The sequence below is a fragment of the Pelecanus crispus genome, chromosome 2 (genome assembly GCF_030463565.1).
Source record: "Pelecanus crispus isolate bPelCri1 chromosome 2, bPelCri1.pri, whole genome shotgun sequence".
Classification (NCBI taxonomy): Eukaryota; Metazoa; Chordata; class Aves; order Pelecaniformes; family Pelecanidae; genus Pelecanus; species Pelecanus crispus.
Window position 1 is genome coordinate 22,391,026 of NC_134644.1, and position 19,379 is coordinate 22,410,404.

General features: G+C 35.1%; 1 protein-coding gene across 1 annotated transcript in view; it reads right to left on the minus strand.

The window, feature by feature from the left end:
• MALRD1 (MAM and LDL receptor class A domain containing 1) overlaps positions 1–19,379 on the minus strand; it is a 285,717-nt gene that overhangs the window by 39,005 nt on the left and 227,333 nt on the right. The window contains exons 33-35 of the mRNA XM_075728156.1: positions 17,128–17,403; positions 11,875–12,000; positions 9,838–9,904 (exon numbers count right to left, since the gene is read on the minus strand). Of these exons, the coding sequence (XP_075584271.1) occupies positions 9,838–9,904; positions 11,875–12,000; positions 17,128–17,403 (469 nt within the window). The remainder of the gene's footprint in view (positions 1–9,837; positions 9,905–11,874; positions 12,001–17,127; positions 17,404–19,379) is intronic.

Below are 19,379 nucleotides of genomic sequence, written 5' to 3' on the forward strand. Positions count from 1 at the left end.
CTGGTAGCTGATTAGAGCAATAACAAACATGAAAAGATCCTTCCAAGCATTGAGAAAAATCTTCTGTGTTTGTATGTGTGTTTAAAATTAAAATGCATGGAGCTTTCCAGATCAGTCAACGCTGAAAAAGCTAGCGAGAAAAGTTCTAAAGTTCTTAATTTAGTAGAATTTGCTGCTTTTAGGAAATCCTTTAGCCACCTAGCAACAGCACAATAAGTATAATTCTTGGAGACTTAAATTCACACTGCCTGTACAAGAGGGAGTATTGCAAATGTGCAAGACAGCTTGAGGACATTGGGACACGAGGGTGTCTAGTGGGTCAGACTGAGTAGGCCACATATCAGGATGTAATTAGTACAAAATAGAAGATATATGTCTTTCCTACACAATTTACGCAATAACACAGATTCTCAAAAACAGATCTCCACCATCCCCATCTTTCCTGCCATCGTCAGCACAGGGCTATCTGCATCCAATCTTCCTCACTGTAGTGAAAGTTCAAAACTCTTATCAACATGCTTGACAGTGTATATGTTTTCCAAAAGTCTCCCTTACAACTTTAATGATACACTTTGTATTGTATTAGATATGCCCAACCAGTAGCCTCCAGGTACCTCCTACAGAGAGGGCTCTAGTGGTGAGCTGATTCTAGGCAATGAAGTTTTCATATGCAGACATGCAGATGTAATCTTAGGGTATGACAACATTGGTTTTCACACCAAGTACTGTCTCATACTGTCATTTAAATCCAGGAAGACTGAGTCTGAAAGAAGATTGTTACTCAGGCTAAGTAAGACAATCTGAACACAGACTGTGTTAATTATTGTTTGATTTCATATAATCCAAAAGATGTAGAGTAATTTATGTGTCTATAAATAGATATACCCAAATATGTTTTAAAATTTCTGTGGACAAAAGACAGTCACATGAATGTGAGGGAGAGGTGGCTGTAGCACAAGAATCTTGTGTTTATGCTTCCTGCATTGGTATGTAATTCTTCAATTGTTCCTTATTTTTCTCTCTTTCAAAAAATATTTATTATTTTACAGCTAGTCTTTCCTGTTTTGAACAAAACAGAACAAAAAATACTGTGGTTTAAAGCTTTACATCTATGTTTCCTACTCTTCAGCATGTGGAGTTTGTGGGAGTAACCCTTCAGGGAACCCTTCATACTTTGGCAAACATCCAATATCCAACATTAATTAACATTCTCCCATATAAAAATCTCTCATATTAACACTCAACAAGCATCCGCTCCTACAAATACACTTCCCAGATCCTAAGCATGTCCCTATTGTAGACAAAGTTATCTCCTGAATTTTAAATGTAACAATGCTTATAGTTCTTGGGTGCAAGTCATTCTGAGTTAAAGGTGCACTGCACTTAGTACTAATAAAAATCTCACCATGGTTTCCCACATCTGTAGTTACCTCATTTCGCTTTGACTCTTTTTAAAGAGTCAATTGAAAATCAAAATAGAAATATAGGATATTTATCTGAGAGGCTGAATGCTTTTAGCATCTTAACCACTACTGATACTAAATTTTGTAGGGAGAGAAAATCCAACTGAGGAGAAAATTTTTCACATAGGCATTCTTACATGCCCAAGTAATTTTCACTGTATCTGCTAGATTAAATGTATTTGCCTATACCCTTCTCAATAAGATTATAACATCTTCATATTAAAACATCATTTATTTTGAACAGACTCTAAATATAATTCTCACTCTGATGTTGAGAGTTGCAGTGAGGTTAATAATGTACTAAATTCACCTTTTAAAAGGAAACATGCAGTTACTTGTGTTAGCTCCTCTCAACTCCAAAATCTTGCAAGAAAAGGTTATACATAATTTCATGAGGCTTTTTGATTTAGAAAGTGTCCCAGAAATTCCTTGCTGATTTTCTATACAGGTAAAAACCTCCCCACCCAACAAACATATAAAGAGACAACTTGAAAACCTCTAGGTCACAGTTTACTTTCCAGTGTGACCAATGGGCTACACCTAAACTACATCCTTCCAATTATGAGTGCTATTCAGATTCTAACAATGGGACATTCAGAAGAGACTTTTTCTAGTTGTCAGAGTAATATTTCACCTCAGGAAGACAGACTATAAACTACTTTGCTTGTTTCCAGTTTTACAGATGTCTTGAGCTTTAGTTTTCCATACAAAAAAAGACCCAAACCCAAGAATTAAGTGAGAAAGTATGATTTACATCAGGTGCTAGAGATTTCTCAAAACATGATCAGAAACATTTATTGTGAAGCCAAGCTTTGGGTCTGTTCAGTTATATTTGTTTAATTGAGTGAAAAAGCTGGCTTTTGATGATGTGTAGTCAAACTTTAAGCTACATGGAGACAACCTTGTTTTAGTTTTAGAATAAACTGAAAAAGGTTCCTTCTGAAATCAGTAGATTCAGCAATCAACTGATTCAGACCACTCACAAATGAACTTCACAGGGTGTTGCTGTCTCACTGGAGATGGTGGCAAACTGCCCTATGCATTTGATTAGGTTTGACTGGGATAAATGTTTGGGTTTTTTTTTCGTCATTTCTAGGAGTTGCAAAATGTATGAAACAGCTGGCTCCAATGTGATAAGGAGCTGACCTTAGGACTATACTATTATCTGCAAAGAGGAGGAAAAAGATCAAAGGTCAAAGTAGCTGCTTCTAAGTAGAAAAAGATAGCCAGTGTATCCATTTGTAAAGAAATAATTGATAAGTTGCTCAATGGAAAGGTTCTCACTAAGTAAAACTGATTTGGCCAAATGTTTTTACTTTGAAGTCACTCAGTACAAGTGGGGAAAATATATATATACAAAAAATGTTAGACAAATTTGGCATATTTCTTTCCTTATGGAAGATCAGTATTTCCTGAATTCTCATACATGAAGAATTAAATGGATTTTACAATGTTTTTTCAGTTTATTTATGTTGTGAAATGACTGATGAAAGCCCTGTGAGTAGGTGATCAGCATTAAAATCAAAAGCTGTTTCATTCCAAATATTACAAAATAGACCAAATGCATAAGACTTATGAATCTATGTTTCTGTCCTATTGCACATTGCACCATAATCCCTAGTGTTTGGGGGTGGGGTGAAAAACAAACAAAAATACATGCAGGTCACATGAAATATACCATGAACTGAAGGGAAATCAGTACTCTGGTTCTCCAGAGCAGGGAAAAAGAATGAAAAACATTAATTAGTAATACTTGATTATATAAAATGCCACAAACCTCCAGGTGAGCTCAGCTAACTATTTTGTATGACTGCCAAAAGCAAGCACAGAAGATGCAAACATGACAAATTTATTTTTAAATTAAAACTGTTAAGAAAAAAAAAAAAATCACTATTCAATTGTTTTACAAAAAAAGACTAGCATCAGCAAGCATGCATGAAATTTCATTGGGAGCCAGTTCTGTCTGGGATGTGTATACTTGTGTTTAGGTAGCTCCGATTACTGCTTTTTTATTAATTGGAATCAAAACACTACTGAAGAGTTCAATTTCCTCTGATGCTTTGTATTCTCTTATCTCATACATATTCTTAATGACATCATTTTTGCCTTTTTTGGAAAAAGCTGTGATGTTAGAAACATGAAACGCAAAAGACCAACAGTATTATTGTATCAGGAAGAGGCACCTTGATTTCATGAAACTTTTCTGAATAAGAAAGGATAAAGAGTAAACAGAAAATATTATATGAAATAGAAACTTTAGGAAAGAGTTTTCTATAAGCAAATCTTTAAAGGTGCATTTCCATCACTATACTGTATATTTTCTTTCAGAACAAGCCCTGTCTCATTTATTCTGGAGAACAGACATATTAACTTGTCTTCTCATTCTCAATTTTACCCAGCTCAGGTAACCTGAATTTGTTATTTTATTTGCCTCAGCATCACTTTTCAGATGGCACTTGGGTAATGGAAAGATACGAAAAAACTTCTCTGTGCTAGCTATCTTTGTATATATGTCTCTATATAAGAATATGCCTTTGTCTTCATTTCCCAGAAACCAAATCCTAGCATAACATTCCTTTTCAATATCTTATCTTTTTGAACTACTCATCATGGCTTTGTTTTTATTCATGGTTACATTGTTGTTCCCTTCTATCTACAATTGCTTTTCCATGACTACCACTTTGTTGGGTAGAAATATAGGCTCTATATAGCTTTATAAATTCACCTATGTCACACTGGTTCAGTAAATCTAAAAGAAAATTCTTAGGAAGAAAGCAAACTCAGTACCAATTTGCTTTGCTTCAGCAGTTAATAGTCTGCAGGGATTTAGCAGCTGCTCCATTAGCAATCCTCCCTGTAACTGAGGAAGGAATCTCTGAGAGCAGCAGGACAAACAGCTGAAAGGGAATCATAGAATCATGGAATGCTTTGGGTTGGAAGGGACCTTTAGAGGTCATCTAGCCCAACCCCTGCAGTGAGCAGGGACAGCTTTAACCAGATCAGGTTGCTCAGAGCCCCGTCCAACCTGACCTTGAATGTTGCTAGGGATGCGGCCTCTACCACCTCTCTGGGCAACCTGTTCCAGTGCTTCACCACCCTCATTGTAAAAAATTTCTTCCTTATATCTAGTCTAAATCTACCCTCCTTTAGTTTAAGACAATTAATCCTTGTCCTGTCACAACAGGCCTTGCTGAAAAGGTTGCCCCCATCCTTCCTATAGGCCCCCTTTAAGTACTGGAAGGCCTCAATAAGGTCTCAACTGCCATCTTCTCCCATTGTAAACTCTCTTTACTCATGAATTGCATGTGTCTTGTCTTGTCAGTCTCTAGACTTTGTATTTCCATCAAACCACAGGCTAAATGCTTCCAAGCATTTTACTTTCCTAGGTGGGAATACTATTATTACTCCATTTTCATGGCAAACTCTGTGATATTAAAACAATCCCCCCAATTTAGTTTTTAAAAATAGCTACCACCATCATTCCTCAAAAATCCAATAAAACTGTTCATGTAAGAATACATCAAAGGCAAACAGGTTTAGAAAAAATACCCTACATTCCTCACTGGAGGACGTTGCCCAGAGGGGATGTGAAATTTCCATGCTTTTGCACATATGATTCCTGACTGGAAAAGGTATTGAACTAGTCTTCTGTGGCATTATTTAAAGTTGCATGCCACCTTGCAGGGATTCTCCTCAAAAATGCATTATGATTACCAGAAGTTAGTATTTTGAAGACAAAATTAGATTGTGAGGAAATGTCTCAACTACCAAAGAAGTTGTGGGGTTTTTTGGTTTGGGGTTTTTTTTTTTGGTTTTTTTTTTTTTGAATACTATTTGTTATTGTAGCACTGGGAATAAAATACTTTATCTGCACATTAAAACAGACCATTCAGGGTTATAATAATGAGCTCATTTTAAAAATGAGAAGGAGAGAAGTAAAAAATAGAGGACCAAATAACCTGTAGCTTTTCTAAGTAGAATAAGCAAAAATGCCCTCCTCTGAATGAATTATTGCCTTGTAAAATCGATTCTTTTCTGAAACATAAAGGCAAAGTAATATTTTTCACTTTTTATCACATAAAGCAAACAAATAAAATAATTCAGTTTGTATAATTTGGGCCAAATCAGCATTTAGATACACAACTACAAAGATAACCTTAATTAATTATCTATGTATAATGACTCCTTGAAATTCTAATCTCCACAGCTCAGTTAGCTAGATGGTACGTATTCAATGTAATTTAGAAACTGTTTAATGAAGATGTATTCCTAATTTATAACATGATTGTTTAATTACAGGCCAGTGAATATAATTAAAGTTTCTGCTTAAAGATAGAGCCTTCTTACACCTCAGACATTAATAAAAGACTCTCATTATACTCCTTAGTATTAGTCAGTGTATACTGGTCTGAAATTTGGTATATTACATAGAAAGTATTTGTATAAACTAAAAGAAAAGACACGCATTGTATTATGTTTATTATATGTGAATTTTAGTACATTTTAAAAGTGAATGCATTGTATTAATTTTGTCTAGCTGGTATGAGAGTTAAAATTATGTATTATCAGTCTGGTAAAATAATTTTTTTCTGTTCTCAGGGGTTTTTTTCAGCACTAGTACAATCTTTGAAGCCTCACCCTTCCACTTCAGTGTGTTATGAACACACTTTTTGCAGCTTGCTTGTTCTCATCAATATTCCTTTCCTATGTTTCCAGAGGTCTGTGGTCTCACTTTTAAAAATCTAAAACAAACACAAAAACCCACTAGACAAACAATTGGGGAGAGTACACATATTGTCAAAAGAATAATTTTGAAATCAGACTATTGAAATTGCAAAATTGTAGCCATTATTTCTCAAATTATCATGATTTGCATGTGCAGCTACAGTAGCTGATTGCCAGCACTAGCCACCTGGCTGCACATCCACTACAGAAGGGAACTCAGTCAGGACAAATAGGAGTAACATTTTGTGAAATTAGAGTGGCCGTAGCATTTCAGACTAAAGTTCCACCTAATCTGGCAGCCAAAGAGGATACCCAAGAAGTAGTAAAAATGAGATAAACATATTTGGTATGTGCCCCAAGTACTCTCCTGACCAAACAGGAGAAACAAACACCAATGGCTTTCAAACCTAACTCAGAAGTCAAATATCAGAGAGGATCAGGACAGCCATCAATCTGTGTTTCATTCAAGTAGGAAGCTAACCATCACCTGCAAAGCACCGTTGCTCTGCATTTACTCACAAACTCTGAGAACATCCACCACCAGTATTCACATTCTTAAATACTGTGGTCTCTCACTGATGTTACCACAATCATTATGCACCAGCTAAGAAAAGCTCTTTTCAGTGGCATGAACAGAAATGACAGCAACCTGATATACCAACCCTGTTACCCATTCCAGTATATACTGAAGCTTTATCTAGACTTTTATCCACTTTTATCTTTTCCACCTGGTCTACTGATATCTCTTCAGAGAGGGATTTCAGAGCTCTCCTTCCACCTTCTACTGATCCCTTTTAGTTACATACTACTGAAAGAAAGTCAGGTTGATGTCCTAAGTATTCATTTTATATATGTAAGAAACAATAGTGCACACATATAAAAAAATACAGCATCGAAGAATCTTGAGAAGTACTAACTATAAAATCTACTATCAAATTTTAATCTCTTCAAATAGTTCATTTCTTTTGCCTAAACAGCTGCTGCAAATTCACTTTGTTCCCATGCTGACATATTAAACTATGTGGAGGAGTCTATACAGTTAACTACTTCAACCACATTGCATTAAAAACACAGGAAAAGTCACCCCTTATCACCAACAAAAATGTTTCCCTGAGGCTGGATTCTTTTCTATCGATATACCTCAAACTAGGGTAAAATGAGCAGCAATTTCATTTTTTATAGGAACATGGTGGAACCTTGAATCAGATGAAGCTTTGAGACCTGCCCAGGTTTTTTTTTTTAAACCAAAGTTCTCAGAGAGGCCAAAGAGACTTTTAAACTCCAGACTCAGGTTTTGTTTTATAGACACTAGAACACAAGCACCTCAAGCAGAGGAAGATTGCCATCCATTGTGTAAGAAAAAATAGCAATAAAAGGATATGTTAACAAATTTTCCCCTTGTCCACTGTATCACTGAAGAGCATTAGTCAAACTCGGTGACTTTTAGGATCACTGTAGTCTCCACACAATTACATCTGGGTATCTAGGAAGACTCTCCTTCTCTGCTACTTCTGTGACAGGGCAGTATCCGTACTCTGCTATTTTCAGGAGTCTCCTTGCTGTCCCACAGGCTTCCAGCATTCTTACACACTCTGCTTTTTCTCCTGACCTGCCCTGCAGTCTAGAATAGCAGTTGATCTCAAGAGAGGAAGATATTTCCACCTAAATCTATCATCCCTTTTTCAGGGAATTTAACGTAAGAACTGAGAACAAACAGGTAAAAAAATAGTGTCTTTTCCACATTAGTTTCTAGGGTTTTAATTTTTTTTTTTTTTCCCTAGGACATGAAAACTTGGAGATTTCTACATTTTTTATCATTTAAGGTACATTTTTATTCTTTTCTTTCTTTTCATGATGTTGACATGGGATTTTCAAATATCATGCAGAAGCTTATCTTCGAAGTGGCTAAATCACCTGTTATTATATGTATGAGCAATTCCTTCAAAATATTATAAAGCCTTGAATGGTATTGATATTGGACTGTTGATCTGGCTATTCCTTTTTTTCTCTATTTGCTATTCTCCAGTCACATCCCTTAACAGCAGGGTTTTCAGAAAGCCTTCCACTATTGCAACATGCACTACTTTTCTCATATTCTTGAATAGATATGACCTATTTCCCCAACACAAGCACATAGAGCTCTTGGAGTTATGTTAGCCCATCGGTTAGGTCATTTTCTTTTCTGTGCCTTTGCTCTGTTTACCTATGCATTGCATCAGAATTTAATATCATGTTTCTTACTGAATGCTGAGGGAAAGTATCTCATTTACTATTTTAGTATTCTGATTATCTTCTATTTCTGTGGATAAAGCACGCTTGCTAATTTAGTTTCCTTTCATTTGCAAGTCCTAACATAAATTTAATTTTTAGAATTCTATCGTATCCCTAAAATCTCAATTAACCCGCAAGGGCCTTGTCCCTACGAGCAATTTTTTTGTTGTTTAATGGTTTAATCTAGCAATTGTAAACTCCTTGGCTATTCCCAATCCCTTCATTTTCTGTTGGCTATCCATTCCATTTCGTCTGCAACCTTCCCCTATGTTTTTAGTCCCCTTTCTCTCTTTCCATGTCCCAAGAAGTTTTGAAACAGCCAGTTTAATGAAATTCCAAGCTTCTTGCAGTGACCATTCTCCATTATACAATAGAGGAGATTCTTTGGGAAATCTGCAGGTAATTAACAGTGTTTTCTGAGAGCTAAACAAAGTACTCTATAAGAAAGTGCCTGTGTTTCCTAAGTATGTTATTTATCACATTTCTTCAACCAGTAAAGGGTAAACTTGTCTTGAAAGATACAAATTCTGCAATAACTGAAATTTTGTCAGCAGGCTTATTAAAGTGAGTTACCTAGAGACTGGGAGATAAACCTTAATGTGTGGTCTTGACTAAGATAGATACCCTGATAAAACAGTCACTTCTTTAGTAATTTGGCATACTCTTTGGCAAGATCCACTGCAGCACATGAAGGACAAAAGTATGATAACATGTAACATTGCTTTCTTTGCACTTTAAAGTGTCTCCTGTAATTTCCCAGTGGGAAACAAAGTGATATCTTGTGTAAAGGAATCCCTTCAGATAGCCTGAGACACATTTTAATGACTCATACATTCCACATCAGACTTGTATTCATTATTTGTTTTTCAGCATAGAGCATTTCCAGAAAAAACAAGGATACATTTAACCATTTGTGCGGCATAAGTGGAAAAACATTACCCCCTTTCTCCAAGGATATGCAAAAAATAACATTATAACAGAAATACACCACAAGTTCAGGTAAAGATGAGAACATGGTGTGCTGTAAATCTCGTCCGAGGTACGCAACACCTGCTGTATATAAGGCATCATTTTTCATGGAAGCATGTGTTGCTAAATATTATGTGAAACATGAGACACAGAAAACTTAAGGTTTCAAGCCAACAGGTTGTCCCATGTAAGGATAGACAAAAGGTGCAGAAAGTTCTATCTGATAAATAATATTCTTCTCAAAATATGTTTTAACTTGGCAACTGTAAATAAAAACACTGTAGACATACAAAGACTTTTAAAAATACACTTCTGCTGAACAGCATTTCAGTCCCTGGGGAACAAAACAGCTCTTTCAACAGCGCCTTTTCCCAACTTCAAGCACAAATCAATCCCCAATGAAACTTACTGGCATAAAGGAATGCCATCTTTGATGATGCAGCTTCCTCCATTTTTGCAATATTCTTCAGGACAAACTACAAACATAAAAATAAAATTTATAATTTAAATTCCCTCCCACCTTGTTACCATATTTGCCATTGCCTGATTTTCAAAATGGCAGAATATTCTCACTTATCATTTTGGGTGCTTAGCACTTCCAAAAACTCTCCCTTTAGACCTTGACTTGATGATACAAGTGTCAAGTCATAAATACATTAAATTCAATGGGCTGCTCTTGAGCTTATAGAAATTCCGGTGCTTCACTTGAACAGGCTTCTAATTTTTCTCAAGTCAGTGTTTCATTTGACTTCAGAAATAGGTTTTGCCACTTACTCTATTTTCAAACAAATAGGAATATATAAAATAAAAGCCAAAGAAATGAACTTATATTTAATTAGTACCTAAGTCTACTTTATTAGGAGCTTAGATAAACACTTACTCCTATGTCACCAACCTTCTAATTAAAGATGTCCAGAATTTTGACACTTAGAATCAAGATCTCATAAGAACTAGAGAAATCAGTCCTGAAAAGAGTAAAGGTGTTTAAGTAGAGGGGGATGTCAGTGATATACTCTTACCAACTTTTGACATCCCATCACAGGTAGTTCCACATTATCAGATTTCATTTTACTGAAGTTTAGTTTTACAGCCCTACAGCAAGAAAGCCTCAAAATAAAAAAACGAATCCCCTTAGTCTTCTATAGTAAGAAAATAAATGGTAAAATGCAAATTAGACTTAAAGAATTTGGTCTGATTCTTTAACTTTTGGGTGTATGCCACATAAAATCATTTGCTGAGGTACATAAACAGTGCTATTCAGTGTGCACACCTCCAGTTTTAAGAAGAAATAGTGGAAAGCAAATTACTTATTTAAAAGATCTGTTTTCTGACAAAATAATGGAAGATCTGTAATTTCCTATCATGCAAGTCTGCTAGTTTATGTTCCATATTCTTCTACATGGAACTAATTTCTGAATATATCCTTTTTAATATAAAATATTTCTTATAAATCAAATTTACTAAGTATATATTCTCTCTGCATTGTAAAATTGGTAATTTTTGATGTTAAAGTATAATTTCTTCTCACATATTAAATTAAAAAAAAATGTATATCAAACATATATAATTAACACAATACCTCTGGGCAAGTTTCGCTCCCAGAGAAGCTAGTGGATGCCTCCTACCAAGAAGTGAGTGTAAAACTTCTCATTTGTGAACAAATATTTAATATATTATAATGAATTATATTATTATAATGTATACTATATATTATGAAAGTCATCAAATAACTGACAATAAATTCTAAAACAGAGAGTTAAATTCTCAGCTAATGCAACTTTACCAGTTAGGGGAGTACTATTAACACAGAACTGGCCCAGAGTTTGTAACTGGCTTGGAAAAGAACTTCAGTAACTTTGTGTCACTGAATGGGATGCTTTGCATCTGAATTTAATTATTTATATTGTCATGTATGCTTTTGTTAGGTTTTATTAATAAAAATCTGTTTCAGATTGGATTTATATTGTTGTCCTGTTCTTACCTTTCTCCTGCATTTCCCTATTGCAAAACAAACCTGAATATTGTGGGAATCACACCGTGCAAAACAAATGATATATATTTTGTTTTATTTTCCAACCTGGATTTGTGTTACAGTTAAAAAAAAAAGCCTAGTAACTTGGAAATCCTGCACTCATTTAAGTGGGTTATTCAATTGGCTAAAATCAGGAGAGTGTCTTAGTCTACAGAGGCTTTCTTTTTTTTTAAACAATGTGTTTATACCTTAAGAAACAACCCTTGTGCAGGTGCTAACTAAGTATATTATGTTCCATCTTTTTCTCACTATTTTCCTATTTCATCAGGAAAATTCATGCCTGATGTAATCTGATTAGGTTTAGCAGAGGGAATTCAAACTCAAACTCAATAGTTTGAGGACTGCCTAAAGATTCAGTAGGAAATAACTACATTTTTTTTGTTTCAAATGATATTTTTATGCGAAACTAAGTACCTGAACAGCTGGACTCATCAAGGCTGAAATCAATGCAGTCTGCAACGCCATCACAACGCTGGGAGATTGCTATACATTGATTACTTGACGCACATAACAAAGAACCATTGAAACAATCTTTAATGGCTGGAACAAAAAGTAACATGACAGTTATTATCAGCTATATTTCTTTTTCTCACTGTTGAAAAACTACCAAAAAACTTGATTTGTACTATAGTATCTAAGCGTAGGTCTGTGTGACCTCTACCAGCTTTCATCTTCAAAGACATACAACTTTACTATTGAGTAGATAAATAAGTAAACAAACACAGAGCACAGATGTTACAGAAGCTGGATTTTCCCATGTTATATTCATGAAGGAGAGGAGGGCATATTTACTTAAAACATTGACAGGGCATGCTGCAAGACCCCAGTGAAAACCCATAAAAAGATATCACAAAACATAACCAACTCTCATTCATAATCTAGTTTTAAAATGATGGAATTAATTTTTAAACACAAATCAGAAAATTGACATTGTATAGTTTCCTTCTATTACAAGAAACAAAATACTAAGAGATAGTTAATATATAAAAATTAGATAAATACTGTACTGAAAAATCTAAGCTTGCACACGTTTTTTATTCTTGGGTATTCAGTTATATTTTCTACGTTTGTCCAGAAGCATTATGAGACTTCCCATCTTGCTGGAATCACATAAGCCTTCAGGTACTGAACTATTCCTGAGTCACTAATCTACAAGGTATACCTGGTAGTCCTGCAGACTGCTGTAAAGTTTAACACCATTTTGTCATTTTATCTCACACAATGTTCTCTTATGCTGCCTTGAACTGTTTTTTTTAAGGTTTTTGTTTAGGTAATTTAAGCTGAACTCTGTCACCATGACACTAATGCAAATCAGAGGGAACTCTTCTGACTCCATCAGGGTTGGATATATTCACATTAGCTTGTGAGTTTACAGTGAGAGGAAGAATCTAGGAATATTAAAAATACCCCAGTGCCTCATCTAAATTTCATAATACTTTCATGCTCCTGGGTTCAAGAGCCAGTGTACATGGCAATAACCCTCCCAGGCTAGGTGGCCAGGCTGCTGTAGGATATATCTGCTCCACCCTTAGATATAATTTAAATCACTGGCCTATATAGACTGCAAGAGCATGCTAAATTTAAAATCCTGCAATTCAATTTAGACCACAATAATGGAGGCAAATCTTGCCAGTTTTGATCTTGCCAGTCAACTCTTGCCAGTTTTGATATTCTTTCAGAACTATGAAATTACTCATGTGAGTAAGGGTTTGTGGGATCAAAGCTTTTAATTACATGCACTGCCTATTTACTAAAGTCTGCAGAAAAATCTGTAGAGGAATACTAGCAACTATGAAGAGGAGCATGCTTTTGTTTCCAATTTCAATTCACCTTTATGAGAACTTAAAAGTTCTGGCTGATTTTAAACTATCACTATATTGTTCTGTGCATGTGTTTATATCAAAGTCTCTTCAATTGACTGGAGAAGTCTTGATACTGAAGAGGGAATTTGCTGGTAGTGACAGCAGGATAAAAGCAACAAGAACAACAACAAAAAAATTTCCTTTTCTGCTCTCTGTTCCCTTGACCACTCAGCCTTGGCGGAACAGGTTTTGGCAGACTGAAAAAACCCAGCAGATTACAGCATCGTTCCACATTTGTAGCATATCCTACCACCTATCTCTTATGATTGTCAGCTTTCCAGAAAGTTACTGACAGTCCCATGCCCTCTGCTACACTTTCCTGACCAAATAGTAATCTCATACTTTGTGTGCAATCAGATCCAAATCCTGGACATGCTTTGCAATCTGGGGGATGATGTTCCAATGGTATTTGAACCAGTTTCATAAGTAGTCATTTGCACACAAATACCCAGTCTGTAAATGTAATTACATGTTCAGACTAGGACTTCAATGGAAACAAAGCTGGAAATTTGACATAAAACATACTCTTCTTATGTGCTTTAGACCTTTTTTGCCTGCACATGTATTTTGAGGACACTGTAAACTATGTGGATATAGAGTACCCCTTATGGTTTTCACCTATATTATGACTGATACAGAGATTCAGTTCCTGAGCTCTAACTTGCATTGAAGATTGTGGTAGGAAAATAAAGTGTCATTTAGCCTTTTATTATTTCCCCTAGTCCTGTACTGGTTGCTGGACTCATACCTGAGGATAAAACAGAAGAACTGCTAATTATTTTTGGTCCCTTTATATCTGTTGATCATCAAGGTGGTTTTGACATGTCCTTTTACCTTGAACAAGCTTATTGAACTGAGATTTTTATACCACTCACAGAGGGAACAGTCATAGCAATGGATCTGCCTGCTGAATACTTGGCACAAATCCAGCATTTAAGACAGAAAGGACAATGACACTAAGTTATTGGTGCCAAGGTTAAGAGCACATTTTAAAAATAGTGTTGTTTCTCTTATTGTGTTGAAACTGAAATTAATATTGCTTACTGTTAACACAGTTACAAGTAGCCTCAAATTTCTCCAAGTAGTTAGTCTTCACTTTTGCGAGAGGCCTTCAGTTTTTTTGGGATAAAGATCTTAAATGGAGGCATTAACAACAGTGAAGATATGAAAGTGAAAATATCAACTTTTTGACTATATTTCATTTTCCAGGTCCAAATTAGATCTGTGGGAATGGTAAAAATATCACAGCCCCTTTGAAAGTATACTATTTTTAATATTTACCAGGTATTTAAAATTTACCAGAACTACAACAGATACATTTTTGTGCACTACAGAGAACTGAGAAATCAGTTTTTATTCGTTGCTATTAGCACTTCAGTCAGATGGTGTTGAGGCCTGTGGAAAAGTAATGCATATACCTCATTGGTGCTAATATGTTTATTTTACACCCTTGCCATTGTAATCAGGCAATTTAAAAAAATTTAAAAATTAGATTAAATAGATGTGATAAGGTACCCTTCACTAAAATTGACAGCGAGAAGAGGGCTGGCCAAGTAACATCTATAACTGGAAAACAGTTCCAAGATTTTCTTGTTAAAAGCAGCAAGTAATAAAATCCAACACATTAGTAGGTATAAAACAGTATTAGCATAATACTGTACAACCTAACTGCTAAGTGAACTCTACAGGAAATTCTGTCTGCATAAATCTCTAAGTCATGCAGAAAAACATTTCTGTGGTAGAAATTGTGGTTGTAGTAGACATCTGACTAATGCATTTTTTTTTCCTCCCAGAAGAAAAATTTCTCTGATGAATTCCTGAATTCAGAAGCCAGAACATTTTTTACTATCTATTGTTATATTTCAATGAATGAAATTGATAAGGGACATGGTACACACAAAATGGAAGGTGCTAGTAATTCCTAAACTGAAATTTTCTAAAATCAGCACAAAGATTTGATCTGCACTAAGGAAAAAAAAAAAAAAAACCAAGAAAAAATTGCTACTTAAATCCTACTCTGTGTTCATAACTACTTAGAAAAACTATTCAATCTAAATTCTGAAAAAAATCTCCACTCCCACTCTGTGTTATTATTACAGTACACATAGGCTAGAATTACTAACACAGCAATTGATTTTATAGATTATGCAAATATTTCAATAAAATAAACAAAATTTTGTGATGTATTTACTTTTTCCCTCTCTGAATTTTCTCTGTTGACAAATGTACATGGCATTTCACATGTTAAAAGTAGACAGCTAGAGATGAAATGTTGCACTCTTAAGGCATATACATTTTGATGGAAGAATGAACTGTGACAGTAATCAGCTTTTCACTGATTCCATTCCAAACCACCACTAACCACTTATTTTTTGCTCTGCCCTGCAACCAGTATCTTCTTCAGAGAGGGAACATGAGTTGCTGCTTCTGTATCCCTATCTTGTATCATAAAAACTTACATGTTTATATATAGTCAAAACTGAATTTTGGAGTAACAATGATTACAGATTTGACTAAGTTTCCACCCAACTCAGAACCCCAAGGTGTGCAAGAACTTCTGTTCTTTGAATAGAGCAGGACTTAATTCCCCCTCATTCCCTGGGCATTGCTTAGAAGTCAAAGGCACAGAAACAATATCCCAGTTCTTTGAAGAATACTGATACTTGTGGAAATCTTGTGGCCTTAGGATTTTAGAAGAACACATTAGGCTGCTGTGGTCTGGGGTTGAGATGTACATGTACTAGGATACAGCAGATAGGTCTCTAACAGGGGAGAAATTGAGGAGGAGGCAGGACTGGATGAAGATTAATGAAGAGAGGTTTATTTGAACTTAGGGGCATCTAGGTAAGAGATATCCCCCAAATCATGCCTTTTGCAACAAAACCACAGAGCCTGTTTCTAAACAAATGTGCCTAGAAAGACATGCACAGATAGTTTGCAAAGTCCATGCCAGTTTTATAGAGTAATTTTTTAAAAGAAATGGCATGTGCAGTGGCCTGCATGTATATTCATTAGTTTTGATACAAATTATTAAAAAACTTGAATTTCCAGCCCAGTGGAAACTGATATTTTACTAATTGTTTTAGTTATGATAAGGATGAAAAATAAAATGTTAAAAAACTTTTGCAGAATGAAAAGTTTAAGAAGAAATATTTTAATATGCAAAAAGCCTCTTTTTTTTTCTAAGTAGCTAATTATTTTGACCTTCCTGGAATGAAACTTTTGGTGTCAGTTCATCTACCAATAATGAAATATTTTGAAATGGGCAGACACTCAATTTTGTGTCTATCTGAAACTTGATGGTGTCTCACTGCAGTTACAGAGTTCAAAACCTGTTGTCCTTGCATTTTGCTTGTGGACGTTTTTCCTTGATCGGGGCAGAGATTGCTGCTACTGAATGAACAGACTTGATTTCAAAATCCTTGAAAGGTCAGGATTGCCTTGAATGTTACTGAATTACAGAACTGCAAAAGTTTATCTGTCATACTATAATCAGAGATGAGGCAATGCAAATGCAGCTGACTACAGAAAAAGCAGAAATGCTTCCAATTATTAACAGAAATACAACGGAAATGATTTAAAACATTTATCAAAGTTGATAACCAGGGAATAAGAATGCATAAGCAAAATTATTTGCAAATGTAGAGTGTCTCTTGAGGTAACACATTATGCGTGGTATAAATAATATTTTTCTTGATGGAATAGTGAATTTTACACTATACTTCATTATGTTGCTCTTTTTCACATCACTGTTTTAGGAAAGTAAGTTAGCATGGCTTTAACTATAGCAATGAAAGTAACTTACGGCAGCCAACTTCATCTTCATTAAGGTGGCAGTCAGGGATACCATCGCATTTCAGGAGGGATGGGATACAGCCTTTGGAAGGACACAAGAACTCTGTTTGCCTGCAGGAGCCCGGAGACATGGTGGTAGGCATCTCTGTGGGGCAGTTCATCTCATCACTTCCATCCATGCAGTCTTCAGCCCCATTGCATTTTGCAGTGAGGGGCAAACACTGCTGCACATATGCACATGTGAACTGGTCACTACTGCAAGTTGGAGGGTGTGGATCTGCTGATCCTACAAGAAAAAAAGGAGTATTTATTGTTTCTCTTCTTTCAGTAGTCATCTATAGTGCTTTTGAGACGTACGCAGGGACTGCTGGGAAGGCAGCTCATTTTGATTACTAAAGTCTAAAAAAATAAAAAAGCCCTTGTATAAAACCACAGCTCCTAAGTACAGAACACACTATCAAAACCACTTTGTCTCATTTTCAGCATGTCTTTTGATCCTATTATTGCTTGTGCCATGAATGCATAGAAGGGTTAATACCAAAATATTAATAAAACTTATCTTTCAGGAAAGGGTTAAAAATATTCTGACAGCCCTCAAGTTACAAACTTCCGCTACTTGTATATTGAATGGGTGAACAAAAATCAAAGAAAGACTATGTAAGCCTGGATCTACAAGGAACTCATTTCATGGAAAGCTATTATCCATGGTAAGGTCTGAACTCGCAGCAGAGTAAGATTTTATAAAATAATAACAAAGATTTTTAGTGACATAGTTTATTATCACTCTGATTGTGTAGCTTAGTTTAATGTGATAGAGAATTAAATCAAAGAAAATACTAAAAAAATGTTTCCAGGGTAGAACTGAAAAAAAAAAATGTATTTTTAAGTTTCAGACTTTAACTAAATCAGACTGCTGATAAAAGAAGAAATACCCCTTGCTTACTTGCATTGCTGGAAAAAATATTGGAAAAAACTTTCTGTGGTCACTTATACAAATAAATTTTTCTCAGACACTTAAGTCATTCTTTCTTCCTATGAAAATCATTGCAACTGAATTTTACTGGCAGAAGCATTAGAACTATTTGTGGAAGCTGAATTCTAAGCAGCTGGCTATGCTAATGCTGTGTTCTTTACACCAACAGTGCCTCCCATGGGAGCAATGTGATGGATTCCTGTAATTTTTGTTTTATGTGCAGGGAAAAGAGAAAAAAAATCCAGAATTTAACCCTATGTAGTTAATCTTTTCTAGGTCAATTTGCAGCACGTGAGTAAGGAAAATAATATGATTGTTAGAGACAAGGAAAGACAAAGTAATGTCACCACCTCTGTAAATACAGGAGGAGTTTTGTTGTTGACTTGGGCCAAAGCAGAGCAGATCAAGCGCAAAAGTTCGTGGGTGGGTTTTAGCTTGCCTTTTGAAATGGTGCAAGCATTGGTCTCTGACCTCAGAAGTCAAATGTTACTGCTGCATTAAGGCATGACACGCTGTAAGGGAATACATGGATTCTGGCATTATTTTACTACTTCTAATCCACTGGGCATAGCAGTATGTTTGTGTATTCTGTGATAACAGGCTGGGGTTTTACAGCAGGAGAACTTTGCTGAAACATGCTTAGTTTCTAAAATACCTGCACCATGAATAACAATAGAATTCTGTACAAAAAAATGAACTGCTCATGCATTCAGATAAACAGAATGCTAGTATTATTTTACCATCTGATTGCTTGCAAAACAGTGACAAGGAAAAAGAGCTCAAAGTGCTGTCTAACTGACCTTTGCTAGCCTAGCAATTTTTGATTTTCAGATTGACTTCATGTCAGAAAATCATAATTGAAAATCTTCATAGAATAGAATATTCCTGACATCATTTCATACTGTTAGTGTTGTTAAATTCTATCATGCTACTAGAAAACTGTATTTCATAAGCTGGACATAATCTAGACAGAAAACAACAATAATGGATTTTGACACAGTGAAAATAATAACCTACTGATCTTTTGGCTTGTTTGTATTCAGAATTAAATCATAAATACCTCAAAGACATGTACTTTTAAATGGGATTGAAAAGATTGTGTCTTCATGATATGTGTTTTATAAATGTATTAGTCTCAAAAAATTGTTTTCATTTATACTACTTCAAAAGGCTTATGAAAGTTGTCTTTATTGATTATAGACATTTAAATCACATAGTGAATTTATTTTTGGACAAATTACAAGTATTTTAGAGTTTGCATTTTTCTTCTACTTCATTCCCATATTTTA